Source organism: Heptranchias perlo, chromosome 2, assembly GCF_035084215.1.
Source record: "Heptranchias perlo isolate sHepPer1 chromosome 2, sHepPer1.hap1, whole genome shotgun sequence".
NCBI lineage: Eukaryota > Metazoa > Chordata > Chondrichthyes > Hexanchiformes > Hexanchidae > Heptranchias > Heptranchias perlo.
The window spans coordinates 126,049,725-126,064,528 of record NC_090326.1 but is presented as its reverse complement, the minus strand read 5'-3'; the positions used below and the strand labels follow the sequence as shown (position 1 = coordinate 126,064,528).

Sequence of the window (14,804 nt, the reverse complement as noted above, 5' to 3'; positions counted from 1 at the left end):
TAATTTAAAAGGCCAATGGAATGTTGGCCTTTATCTCGAGGGCTGGAATACATGTTACAGCTGTACAGACCTCTGGTCAGACCCCATCTAAAGTACTGCATTCAGTTCATTTTAGTGGTGTCAGCTGTGGCTCAATGGGTAGCACTTTCACCTCTGAGTCAGAAGGTTGTAGGTTCAAGCCCCATTCTAGGGACTTGAGCACAAAATCCAGGCTGATACTCCAGTACAGTACCGAGGGAGTGCTGCACTGTCAGAGGGGCTACCTTTCGGATGAGACGTTAAAACCAAGCCCCTGTCAGGTGGATGTGAAAGATCCCATGGCACTATTTCTAAGGGGAGTTCTGGCCAACATTTATCCCTCAACTAACACCACTAAAACTGATTATCTGGTCATTATCACATTGCTGTTTGTGGGAGCTTGCTGTGCGCAAATTGGCTGCTGCGTTTCCTACATTACAACAGTGACTACAATGCAAAAAAGTATTTCAATGGCTGTAAGGTGCTTTGGGGAGTCCTGAGGTTGTGAAAGGCACTACATAAATGCAAGTGATTCTGGGCACCGCACCTCAGGTAGGATATATTGGCCTTGGAAGGGGTGCAGCCCTGATTTACCAGAATGATACCGGGGCTAAAAGGGTTAAATTATGAGGACAGGTTGCATACAGAAGGCTTGTATTCCCTTGAATATAGAAGATTTAAGGAATGACCTAATTGATGTGTTGAAGATGATTTGATAGGGTAGTTAGAGATAATCTATTTCCTCTGGTGGGGGAGTCCAGAATGAGGGGGCATAACCTTAAAATTAGAGCTAGGCCATTCAAGGGTGATGTCAGAAAGCACTTCTTCACTCAAAGGGTAGAGGAAATCTCGAACTCCCTCCCCAAAAGCTGTGAAAATTTCAAAACTGAGATTGATAGATTTTTGTTAGGTAAAGATATTAAGGGTTATGGAACCAATGCGGGTAGATGGAGTTAAGATACAGATCAACCATGATCTAATTGAAATGGCGAAACAGGCTCGAGGGGCTGAATGGCCTACTCCTGTTCCTTTGTTAATATTTTTCACGCTATCTGCCTCCATTGCCTCCTTGAGTAATTCACTACATATGTTAACCACTCTCTATCTGCTATTAGGTCATACTAGCTTATAGCCAAATCAGCACCAACATGTCACCAACCCATGGACGATGTTTGCACCATCACAATTTGGAACGCTTAAATCAATAGAAAATGATCAGACCTACCAACCCTCCAGTATTCGGTTGCATTGAGTTCAGTGCCATCTTTTAGGTGTGGTAAACCTAAGACAGGATTCCCACCCTATAATTAATGCGAACTTGTTTATTCTAGAATTTACAACTCAAAAGGAATGTCTGAAGACGTTTATTTTAAAAAGCCACTAGTCTTTTTGCTGGACTCCAGATCGCATTAATTTACACATTTTTACATATTCCAGGCAGGTCATAAAATTCAAACAATTTCAACTTAATGTAGTCAATAAACATGGGTCTACAACTAATAGCTTTATATAGAAACCTATAAAAGAAACATCCTAGATGCATTTTACAGCAGGGATATTCAAGATATCGGAAACCTGATATTCTGGTAAACTACCTTAAGATTTGAGTTTTGATAAGCTTACAATCTACACAAATGAACAAAACAGGGAACTGCTTATCATAGTAGGTACAGCACAGGAGGCCATTCGGCCCATCATACCTGTGCCGGTTCTTTGAACGGCCTATCCAATTAGTCCCATTCCTCTGCTCTTTCCCCATAGCCCTGTAAATTTTTTCCCTTTAAGTAACTATCCAATTCCCTTTTGAAAGTCCCTACTGAATCTGGTTTCACCACCCTTTCAGGCAGCGCATTCCAGATCATAACCACTCGCTGCGTTAAAAAAAATGTTTCCTCATGGCGCTTTTGGCTCTTTTGCCGATCACCTTAAATCTGTGTCCTCTGGTTACCGACCCTTCTGCCACTGGAAACAGTTTCTCTTTATTTACACTATCAAAACCGTTCATGATTTTGAACACCTCTATCAAATCTCCTCTTAACCTTCTCTGCTCTAAGGAGAACAACCCCAGCTTCTCCACATAACTGAAGTCCCTCATCCCTGGTACCATTCTAGTAAATCTCTTCTGCACCTTTTCTAAGGCCTTGACATCCTTCCTAAGTGTGGTGCCCAGAATTGAAAACAATACTCCAACTGCAGCCTAACCAGTGTTTTATAGAGGTTTAGTTTTTGTACTATGCCTCTATTAATAAAGCCCAGGATCCCATATGCTTTTTTTAACAGCCTTCTCAACTTGTCCTGCCATCTTCAAAGATTTGTGTACATACACCCCCAGGCATCTCTGTTCCTGCACTCCCGTTAAAATTGTACCATTTAGTTTGTAATGCCTCTCCTCATTCTTCCCACCAAAATGTATCATTCCACACTTCTCTGCATAAATTTCATCTGCCGTATGTCTGCCCATTTTGCCAGTCTGTTTATGTCTTCCTGAAGTCTGTTACTATCCTTCACATTGTTTACTACATTTCCGAATTTTGTGTCATCTGCAAACTTTGAAATTGTACCCTCTACACCCAAGTCCAGGTCATTAATATATATCAAGAAGAGCAGTGGTCCTAATACTGGCCTCTGGGGAACACCACTGTATACTTCCCTCCAGTATGAAAAACAACCATTCACCTTCTGTTCCTTAGCCAATTTTGTATCCATGCTGCCACTGTCCCTTTAATCCCACAGGCTTTAATTTTGCTAAGAAGTGTATTATGTGGTACTTTATCAAATGCCTTATGAAAGTCCATATACTTAAATAATTATTACCTTTTTAAAAAGAAAGCCTAGCAAACAAAAGTTCCTCTCACTGAAACTGGACCAGATAAAATTCCCAATGCACATAATGCGCACTTTTCTTTCTCTCCAAATTTAGACTCATATTCCAATGTAAAAGCAAAAAAGCACCTCCAACCTCTATTTATCTTATGAAATTTGTGCATGTATGTGTATCTCACTTATAAAAGCATTGTTAATACTACAGATATAGTGACTGGTACTGCTCAAAGTGATATGGAGCCAGCTGCACCAAAATTCTACCAACTCTGTATTTCTCTATAGTCAGGCAAGTGGAGCTCTCATGTTTGTTTTTAGGAATGTAAGTGCGCTGCTTATTGGTATCCAAGTGCTAGTTATGTTTTTATTCCACGCATGAGCCACATTACAAAGGTTAAAAATTAAGCTTTAAAAGTTTGCAGGCTTTGAATGTTTGTTTCGTAACAGTTGTAGTTACACAGCAGCCATTGTGAAGCTAGTACAGTGCGAGTCTACCACCTCCAAACATTAATGTGTCGTCATTTCAGTCCCTTCAATCCCTGTACAGCTGGTTTTGTATAAATAGAACTAAAATTCACATAGCACTGATGCAAAACCCATAGTACGACTAGGCCACTACACACATCTAGGTTTCAATCTCATTTTTCATTTTGCCAATTCTCCTGCATTTGGAGAGTTTCACTGGTGATATCATGGTCTCATTTCCTGCCATTTGAGGATCACAATCTCATGCATCTGAAGGGCCCTGCTTCTCACAGGCAGAGTGAACAGAAAATACCCTACTAGAGATATAAGAGGTAATGTAAACACAAAGTGGTAGCATCGAGGGGTCAGTCTACCCAGCTTCCTCTCGCCACCATCTTTGTCTCTCTGCTCTGCCTCTCCATCACCCCAATCTGACTGTCCTGCACTCTGTCTCCTTTCCTCCCCTTCCAAGAGTTAATGTTATGGCCTTTCTTAAACAGTATATTTTTTTTAAAAAAAGAATTGTCTGTAAAATGTAGCGTATGGACTATTCTTGATCTACTTACCTCATACCCTTTCAGAGAAGGCCCCACTAAAACTACCGGTCGCATAGAAGGCACTACATCATAGGGAGGGATGTGCTCAGTCTGTGTGAAGAAAACATAGTCTTAGAATGTCATGAATAGAATAGTTTCCAATTTGCCCCCTTTCACCACCAAATTCATAAGTAACAGTTATGCACATACTGCACCATGGAATCTTTTCTGTATTATAACCAGTCAGATTAACATTCATATTTCTTAGAAATAGTGCTGAGAATCATTGAATGAGTCAATATTTTTTGCGGGAATGTTTCTATTTCCCAGTGGTAAATACAAGATAGACCCCAGTCCTAATCAACGGCTGAATCACACAAAGAAAATGTCCAAACTAACTTTCCAACTAAAAGCACAATTGCAAACACAATTTTTAGTGGATATATAAAAAATGAATATTCATTTTTTTTAGCTGCAATTTTCCTTTCAGTCATTATGTTTAACAGTAGCAAAAAAAAAGACAAGCCTTCCTGATGTAATATCTTATGACATCGATTGCTTTGGTGGCTGATAAATAGTGCCAGCACCTGTGCATAGTAATGGCTGCCAGAACAGGAACCCTGGGCATGAAGTCTAGTGTGTGGAACTAATAAAACAAAACCCTCTGTGGGATTTCAAGCGTTCACCGGTCATTAAAAGACAATAGTTGTGGAGTAAACAAGAACCGGGTGTGTTTGGTCCCCAAGGATGGCATAGAGACACAGTGACAAGGTAAATATTTAAACAGCTGATAAACACGGGACATTGCAGACTATGAGTCACATTTAACTGCTGAATTCTAAAGGCCGCCACTGCTAGTTTGGTCTACAAGAATGGCAATCACACAAGCCCACATCATGTGATATAGACAGGAGCACAGAACCCCTGTTCCATGTTTTTTTTTCAGTTAAAAGTCAGCCTTTCCAAAACTAGGAAGCAAACTGCAGAATTGTAAGTGTCTTAAAAAATTGAATAATGTGTTGTATCTGTGAAAATGTATTCCATATGCTAAATTATTTCTCATTTAATTTCATTGAGTGCCCTACAATCCATAAATTGCATTGAATAATGTAACTGTGCTAGCCCCAAGTAACACAATGGTTAGCTTAATTAATGGGAAGCCCTTGGACAAGGTGCCTAAAGAAAAAATACAACTGGAACAGTACAAACTATAAAATACAGAAATAAACCTACACACGGAAACAATCAAGGACTCAAGTGTTTTCTATAATTAAAACAACTATTACCAAAAACAAAAATCAGGTTTAACTCTAGGTGGATGCTTTATTTCGCTCTGTCAGCAACTTTGCGCATTAGCATTCACAGAACATTACAGCATTTTTAATTCACTCCTAGCCTTGCTCTTGGTTAACCCTTTTTTTCCTTGTTCAGAAGCAGTAATGCAGAACTTGCAAATCTACTCAGGATTCATTTTATTTCCACATTACATTACAGGATTTGGTGTTAAAGCAAGAGAGAAATCCAGGAATGTTTCAATGGTGAGCAGAGCAGGAGATGTTCCTTTAAGATAGAGTTTTTCGCTGAATTCTGCAGCATTGGTATCTCATCATATCTGTCAATGCTAGATACTTTGGAGGACGAGCAGAGAATAGTAGGAGACCATGGCCTAGGAGGTTCAAGGGCACAGCGAGTGGATTCCGTTTTATCTGATGTAGGGGCCCAAAATCCATTGAGTCTACGGATATGGTAGCATAGTGGTTGTGCTCCTGCACTACTAATCCAGAGGCCTGTACTAATAATCCGGAGACGCGAGTTCAAATCCTGCCATGGCAGCTGAGGAATTGAAATTCAGTTAATTAAATAAAATTTGGAATAAAAATCTCACCAATCTACCTGTCGCAGATGCATCTGTCCATGACAATATTGGTTGGAGTGACCACCATACAGTCCTTGTGGAGAGGAAGTCCCATCTTCACACTGAGGACACCATCCAACATGTTGTGTGGCACTATCACCGTGCTAAATGGGGTAGATTCAGAACAGATCCAGCAGCTCAAGACTGGGCATCCATGAGGCGCTGTGGGCCATCAGCAGTAGCAGAATTGTATTCCAGCACAATCTGTAACCTCATGGCCTGGCATATTCCTCACTCTACCATTACCAACAAGCCAGGGGATCAACCCTGGTTCAGTGAGGAGTGTAGAAGAGCATGCCAGGAGCAGCACCAGGCACACCTAAAAATGAGGTACCAAACCAGTGAAGCTACAACACAGGACTATATGCATGCTAAACAGCGGAAGCGGTGCTAAGCGATCCCACAACCAACGGATCAGATGAAAGCTCTGCAGTCCTGCCGCATCCAACAGTGAATGGGTAGAGGACAATTAAACAATTAACGGGAGGAGGCTGCTCCGTGAACATCCCCATCCTCAATGATGGCAAAGCCCAGCACGTGAGTGCAAAAGACAAGGCTGAAGCGTTTGCAAACATTTTCAGCCAGAAGTGCCGAGTGGAAGATCCATCTTGGCCTCCTCCCGATATCCCCACCATCACGGAAGACAGTCTTCAGCCAATTCGATTCACTCCACGTGATATCAAGAAATGGCTGAGTGCACTGGATACAGCAAAGACTATGGACCTCGACAACATCCCAGCTGTAGTGCTGAAAACTTGTGCTCCAGAACGAACCGCGCCTCTAGCCAAACTGGCAACTACCCGACAATATGGAAAATTGCCCAGGTATATCCTGACCACAAAAAGCAGGACAAATCCAATCCGGTCGATTACTGCCTCATCAGTCTACTCTCAATCATCAGCAAAGTGATGGAAGGTGTCGTCAACAGTGCTATCAAGCAGCACTTACTCACCAATAACTTGCACACTGACACTCAGTTTGGGTTCGGCCAGGACCACTCGGCTCCAGACCTCATTACAGACTTGGTCCAAACATGGACAAAACAGCTGACTTCCAAAGGTGAGGTGAGAGTGACTGCCCTTAACATCAAGGCAGCATTTGACCGAATGTGGCACCAAGGAGCCCCAGTAAAATTGAAGTCAATGGGAATCAGGGGGAAAACTCTCCAGTGGCTGGAGTCATACCTAGCACAAAGGAAGATGGTAGCGGTTGTTGGAGGCCAATCATCTCAGCCCTAAGACATCGCTGCAGGAGTTCCTCAGTGATGTGGAGATGCCGGTGATGGACTGGGGTTGACAAATGTAAGGAATCTTACACCAGGTTATAGTCCAACTGTTTTATTTGAAAATCACAAGCTTTCGGAGGCTTTCTCCTTTGTCAGGTGAGTGTGGGATTCGGATTCCATGGAAGGTTACCGCATTTATAGTCAGAGAACAATACCTGGTGATTACAGATAATCTTTCTAACTGCCCGTTGTCAAGGCAATCAAAGTGTTCAGACAGAGAGATGTTACCTACAGGACCACCGAATACACAAACGGCCAGAACAAAAGACAGCCTTCGAGACACACGACAACGCAAAATCGTCGAGCAGAAATTGATAGCCAAGTTCCGCACCCATGAGGACGGCCTCAACCGGGATCTTGGGTTCATGTCGCGCTACACGTAACCCCACCAGCGAATAAAAGTTATCTGTTTTTAATTCAACGGGTCATTTTCAGTCTTTCTCTTCCTTTCGGATGTTTCTCCCTCTCTCTCTCTGTTTTGTGTTCTGGCCGTTTGTATATTCGGTGGTCCTGTAGGTAACACCTCTCTGTCTGAACACTTTGATTGCCTTGACAACGGGCAGTTGGAATGATTATCTGTAATCACCAGGTATTGTTCTCTGAATATAAATGCGAAAGGTTCAAGGATTTCCTGACATTCACCTGACGAAGGAGGAAGCCTCCGAAAGCTTGTGATTTTCAAATGAAATTGTTGGATTATAACTTGGTGTTGTAAGATTGTTTACATTTGTCAACCCCAGTCCATCACCGGCATCTCCACATCATACCTTCTACATGTAACAGACTCTGGTACTCCTTCTTCCGTGCCAGGAGTAGCCTGTCCTATTACGGCTACGAGGTCCTGCACACTTTGTGGTGCTTCTCCTGTCATTTGCCAAGAAGCAGGTCCCGCCAATAGGTTTGCAGTGACTTGAGAGCTACCTACTTGTAACTGTATTTCTGCATGCTTGCCCCTACAGAAGACAAAGCCCTGACTGCAGTCACTGATCTTTACAAGCAGAGACTGTTGTGCTGCTGCATGATCTCTGAATTTCTCCTTGATTGATTGTGAAACTCAGTACACTGACATCAACAGCAGGAGAATTCCTGAGAGATGCTCACTGTATTCATGCCTGAGATCTCCACTGCAGGTGTCACTGATAATGCCTGCTTCTCAAGGGCAGTCTGCAGAACAGACAACTTTTGCTGACGACACTGAGTTGCAGAATCTGCAGCTCTAACGAGCCAAGTGACTTATTGCAGTTCATGCATGTGACGAACCTTCTATTTCATGTGTGGCCCGGTGAGGTTGAATCACAAAACAACTCAGCAGGGCTTGAGATGATGCTGTAACTCCACACAGCAACACCAAACTTTCTTCAGCCACCACCTCTGCCCCTTCCTCACCCTGTGTTACCTCCTTAGTCTTTAGGACCAGCCCTTCTAAGTCCGGGCTGGTGCCTGTTTCAAGTGGTGTGTTTCATGTAGAAAACTGAGGTGACCAAGATGGTCCCCATAGTAGTGTTTCTTTCTCTGGGGTCTTTGACCTTTCTGTTTTAAAATAAAAGCATCAAGCATGAACTGGTTTTGCATACGAGATGTACGAGAGAGTCCAACCACCTCCCCTTGACATTCAACGGCATCCCCCATCATCAACATCCTGGGGGTCACCATTGACCAGAAACTTAACTGAACCAGCCACATAAATACTGTGGCTAAAAGAGCAGGTCAGAGGCTGGGTATTCTGCAGCGAGTGACTCACCTCCTGACTCCCCAAAGCCTTTCCACCATCTACAAGGCACAAGTCAGGAGTGTGATGGAATACTCTCCACTTGCCTGGATGAGTGCAGCTCAAACAACGTTCAAGAAGCTCAACACCATCCAGGACAAAGCAACTCGCTTGATTGGCACTCCATCCACCACCCTAAACATTCACTCCCTTCACCACTGGCGCACCATGGCTGCAGCGTGCACCGTCTACAGGATGCACTGCAGCAACTCGCCAAGGTTTCGACAGCACCTCCCAAACCCGCGACCTCTACCATCTAGAAGGACAAAGGCAGCAGGCACATGGGAACACCACCTGCACGTTCCCCTCCAAGTCACACACCATCTCTACTTGGAAATATATAGCCATTCCTTCATTGTCGCTGGGTCAAAATCCTGAAACTCCTTACCCAACAGCACTATGGGAGAACCTTCACCACATGGACTGCAGTGGTTCAAGGCAGCAGCTCATCACCACCTTCTCAAAGGCAATTAGGGATGGGCAATAAATGCTGGCCTTGCCAACGACGCCCACATCCCATGAACGAATAAAAAAAAATACTGCTTTGAATCTGATGAAAGCAAAAATCATTGCTACGATGAATGTACATGATTACCACTGTACAAGCCAGGATTGTTGCCGTTCCCAGGTTCTATGCAGTCTTCCAGCCTACAATATCCACAATGCTATCTGTGTTGTGGATAAGAAATTTTTCTTGCTATGTGCCACCAATTCTGGCATGGTGATGGTCTATTGAAGGCAGTTTTCTTCTGTTAAGAAAATACTCAACATGGCATACATCACATAAAATGGCAAACACCTTGCTAGTTGAAGATAACAAAAAGGGCAAGTATTTTCATGTGGCCAGCTCTCCCTGTGCATAAAGATAATTAGTGAACAATCTTCCTCAGCTGCTAATAATGTCTGCCCTTTCTAGCCCATTTTAATATTTCGTAAATATCTTTATTATCTCTCTTTTGTAATTCACTTCCAGTAAGTTACTGAATAAATTTGGATTAACAGTATTTTGAAGTAGAACTATTCAGGCAAGAACAGCTGTAATCTGTTGTAAATTTAGCACAAAGTAACAATTGTTCCTCATTTTAGATAAGGAAAAATTCTTATAGTTGTCAATTGTGTCAAGAGTGCCTACCAAGACCCTAAATTTAGTCAACATGGCTAGTGGAGCTAGGACAGTATCACTAATTATTATAACTATAAACATACAAAATTCACAATGTACCTGCCATGACTTTTTTTCACATTAAAAAGATGATGCGTGTGAAACAAAATGTACCTCAAATAAAATAGCTATTGTTTTATCTTCATGAACTCATTTGTTTGTCAAACCTAATTTGATTAATATATAATTTGCTAATACTTAAAATGCGTAGAATGCAATATAACATTATTTATTTGAGTCACACAGTTATAAATATATCCAGTTTAATTATGTCAGCAAATAATTCAATACCATTTGTAATGACACAACAAAAGCAGACTTTTGCAGTGGGGATAGGCAGTGCAATTAAGCCAGTTGGTTGTAAGAGAAACAGGTACATCCAAAATATCAACACATCTTTTTTCTTTTCAGATGCCAATAGACTTCTTGTGTGTGTTACGCATTTTTCTCTCTTATTTCAGATTTTCAGCATTTGCAGTTTTTTTTCCTTTTTATCCACACCGTCACTTGTTTTCTTTGATTTTCCCTCACGAGCTGACTACTTTTGTGTTAGATTCATTTCCAAATAGATACAAAATATCCAAATGTATATGACCATCAAACAGTAACCAGCAAATGACTCAGTTCTCAGATCATATCTCAAGAAAATAACATGCAAAACAGCAAAGCTTAAACACAAGCATCGACACAACAGACCTCAACACACATATCACAAAAGATCAAAGCACAATGACAACAGCCATAAAGTAAAGATTTTTCTTCTTTTTCCCAAATTAATACAAAGTTTGCACAAAGTACAGAGCACGCCAATACAATACTAACGGTCCTGTTGTCCAGTTGCTAGGCAGCAGGGAATGTTCCAATGGCATAATTAGCATTCTTCTTGAAAGTTCATATAGCTCTGTGATGAGCCCCTTGAGCATACTTTAGAACAGATCGAATCAGAATGACCACAAATCTAATTTATGTATCACAATTATATTATCCTATCGTTATGCTCATCTATCAGGAAATAAGCTTGTTCATAATGACCGAGTTAAAGATTTCAATGGTAATTATGCAATTGGCAGAACCAACATCTGACTATATAGACTTACCGATTTCTGCTTCTGTTTAGCTATAGAAGAATGGAAGAAGAAACAAAGAATAACAGAGCATGCATTTTATTGACTTTTCACAGGACGCAAACAAATACAAGACTTGATGAGTGACATACTGCTGGTTAGCACGTGCGACAGACTGGAGCTTAGGAAGTACGGTTACCTTCTTAAAGAAGGGCATTCTTTTCTCTTTAGACTGGGGAGACGTTACACTGTTTATAGGGGAGCGGTGGTTTGCTGGGGAATCATTGTCTTCTGCATCTAAGCCACTGGCATCTATATCAATAGCTACATAGGCAGATAGGTCCAGGGCATCAGGTAGAGGGGGAGGGGAAGGAAGGAAAACAGGAGTTGAATGAAAGGGAATAATGTAAAAATAAACGTACAGTGGCAAGTATAAAGTAAAATATGACAATGTACAAACTGTAAAAAAGAACCCAAAGACAACACATTTATGTGTGCCGAATATAAACAAATATAAACAAAGACAAACCAGACAAAAAGTTGCTCCTTAAATTATGCCTTAAATACCTGAGAATTTTAACTGCCCCCTCCCTGAAAAATGTAAATAAATTCTCTGGTGAAAGAACATGGTTCACTTTCATTTTAATGACTACAACAGCAAACTCACTGCTGTGTTCACTTGCGGCCATCAAATTGAAATGCCATTTGCAGGTTTGTTGACAATGACAAAATTCAAGTAAGGAATTATCTTTGAGACTTTCATTACTACCCGATGCCTTTACCCTATCAGTGTCAGATACAGACAGTACCGATCATTCACTCTCCAGGAATTTTTTTTGCAGCCTTTGGCCACTGGTTTTCACAAGGGTGTTTAGGTGGTGAACCACTACCATATCTCATTAACCAACGTACAAATCTCCCATTACCGATACTTCAAGCAGAAAATACAGGCCTGAGGCAGACTCCCACTATCCAATTATATTTTAAATATATGCTCATAATAAAAATAATTATATTAATCTATAAATTATTCATTCAATTCTTTTCCTGAAATCACGGACAGATTTATGTGGGATCAAGATGAATTAAATGTATTTGGCTTGTTATTATGCTCTTCTATTTATCTTCTCTGGAGATCTCAGTTCATGCGGTAAGCAACCACACTCCTTCAATACCCTTCATGTGTAAGCTGGGACAGTGAGTACTGCCAGGCTGTGTGATCATGGTTCCCTAATAGGCAGGGTCTTAAGCTACACCTAGTTTCCCGGGGAGGCAGGATGCAACATTTCAGAACAATTTCACAAGAACCATTGCAAGTATCCTCCAGCAGCTGATTACAAAAGTAGTGATGGCAGAGGCAGAAGACACCAGCCTACACTACTGACTGACTGGGGACCAGTGTGGCAGAGAGGATTCAAACAAAGAAGAAAAAAATATCAAAATAAGGTGAAGGAATATTCAGTCAATAGACCATGACTGATTTGTCCCACCAATTTTACATTTAATCACAAGAATTTAAGCAAAAACATTATAATGAAGTAGTGGGAGGAGTTTAAGGAGAGGCTATTCTGTTCCATTTCCATCTGCTCACACCAGCTGAAGAGCTGGTTCTTATTACCATATGTATTTGCAATTTAATCTTCAGGAAACAAAGTCAAGCCAAACACTTGTACATCAGTGCATCCAATTATCCAAACAGAAGGTGAAACATGCTTACAGCACACAGCTCACATTTCCGCTTCAGGTTGCAAATATCAAACATACCATACAAATAATTCAGTTTCATCATATACAGTAGCCCTACACCTAGCAATGCTCTAAATCAATATAGGGTGCTCCATGTTTTATAGGGATACCAATTGTACTACAAATATAATTCCTGTAAAATATGGTGATCCCATAGAGATTAAAAATCATTGCATTCTACATGATTTCCAATGCCTAATAGAACTAAATGTTGGAAAGTGAATAGTTCATTTCATCCTGGGCAGCAGAGACTTCAGGATTCTATAGCCACCTTCCCCATTTTTCTGTTTGTCACAGGACCAGTTTCTTCCCTCAACATCTCTGCACTGCTCTATTTTGATAAGTCTCTCCTGCTTCCCTTTTCTTGGTGTGCTCCCATTTGTATGTACTATGGATTAAAAAGAATTAAATACACAATTGAAAGTGTGATTAATAAGCTCTGGTATAACTCATGTTTTTACTCTCCCTGGTTCCCAATATCGTTAAGAAAACTCAATTTATTTTGGAATTAATAAGGTCCCTTTTCATCATCAGCCCTTACCTTTCCATTTTATTTTAGCTTGATACATACACAGAAAGCTGAATTATTAACTATTTGGTTAGGAAAAATACTGAAGATTTACTGGTGCCTAAATGCACTATGGTCCCTATGTTGTTGTGTCCATGACAACCTTCAACCTTTGAAACACACTTGATTAGGGATGAATAACATAATCTAACATTATATTTAGATTCTGGAATTTTTACCGCTCAGTTTCGTTGGAGTCTGTTCCTGTTGTTATTCATCTCCTCCAGGAGATTCAATTAATTGGGAGCGTCTGACAGTGCACATGGCACCTGGTCTGTGTGGGATACATGCTCAAGGGGCGGTTGAGTTTTTCTCATCCCGTACTTTTCTATGTTCCCATATACACCATCATTTCTTGTCAGATGCAAGTGTTTCTACAGTCAATTAGTCCCCAGGATGTATGAGGAGGTGGGAGGGCGGGGGTGGGGGGGGGCGGGCGCCGCGGGAAGGCGAGCGCAGGGCGGGCGCCGCGGGAGGGCGAGCGCAGGGCGGGCGTGAGAAAAGGGGGACATAGTTAGTCGTCTAGTCTCAGAGGAATGGTACGTCATCTTGAACCGTGCGATGCCACTGAGTTTTTGCTCTGTTCGCCATTCCCAAGAAATGTCTGAATGGTATAATGAGCAAATGCGACACTTCACCTCCAGAATATCATTAATCCTCCGTGCACTCGAGTTGTGGCTCAGAGAGTTCAGAATGGTTGGCTAAGTTAAAAGCATGCAAGAAATGAAGAGGAGCAGAACAGATATGGAGGGAAAATAAAAATGATTCAAACAAGAAGGAAACTAATAACTAGATTAGTTACTGCATTGTAGACTCATGACTAAGGTCAGAGCATGTGGAGTCAGGGGACAGGTAGCAGAATGGATAGCAAGCTGGCTACAAAACAGAAAAAAAGAGTATAGGTTAAGGTTAGCTACTCAGACTAGCAAAAGGAGGGAAGTGGTGTTCCACAGGGATCGATGCTGGGACCACTGTTGTTCATAATTTACATTAACGATTTGGAAGCGGGCATCACAAGTACAATTTCAAAATCTGCGGACGACATTAAATTTGGGGGGTGTAGTTAATACAAAGGAAGAATGCGTCAAAATGCAAGAGGACATCAATACATTGCAGATTGGACATGTAATTGGCAAATGAATTTCAATGTAGATAAGTGTGAGGTGGTGCATTTTGGTAGGAAGAATAAGGAGGCCACATACATACGAACATACGAATTAAGAGCAGGAGTGGGCCATACGGCCCCTTGAGTGTGCTCTGCCATTTGATAAGATCATGGCTGATCCGATTGTGATCTCAACCCTACTTTCCCGTCTACCGACTATAACCTTTGACTCCCTTGTTAATCGAGAATCTATATAACTCAGCCTTAAAAATATTCAATGACCCTGCCTTCACCGTTCTCTGGGGAAGGGAGTTCCACAGACTCATGACCCTCAGAGAAAAATGTTCTCCTC

At 41.5% G+C, this 14,804-nt stretch overlaps 1 protein-coding gene across 3 annotated transcripts in view; it reads right to left on the bottom strand.

Annotated features, from left to right (window-relative positions):
- Positions 1-14,804, bottom strand: part of LOC137343211 (voltage-dependent L-type calcium channel subunit beta-2-like) — a 351,241-nt gene that overhangs the window by 27,494 nt on the left and 308,943 nt on the right. For all 3 annotated transcript variants that reach the window (XM_068007083.1, XM_068007084.1, XM_068007085.1), the window contains 2 exons: positions 11,233-11,357; positions 3,870-3,950 (listed from right to left, as the gene is read on the bottom strand). In XM_068007083.1, the coding sequence (XP_067863184.1) occupies positions 3,870-3,950; positions 11,233-11,357 (206 nt within the window). The remainder of the gene's footprint in view (positions 1-3,869; positions 3,951-11,232; positions 11,358-14,804) is intronic.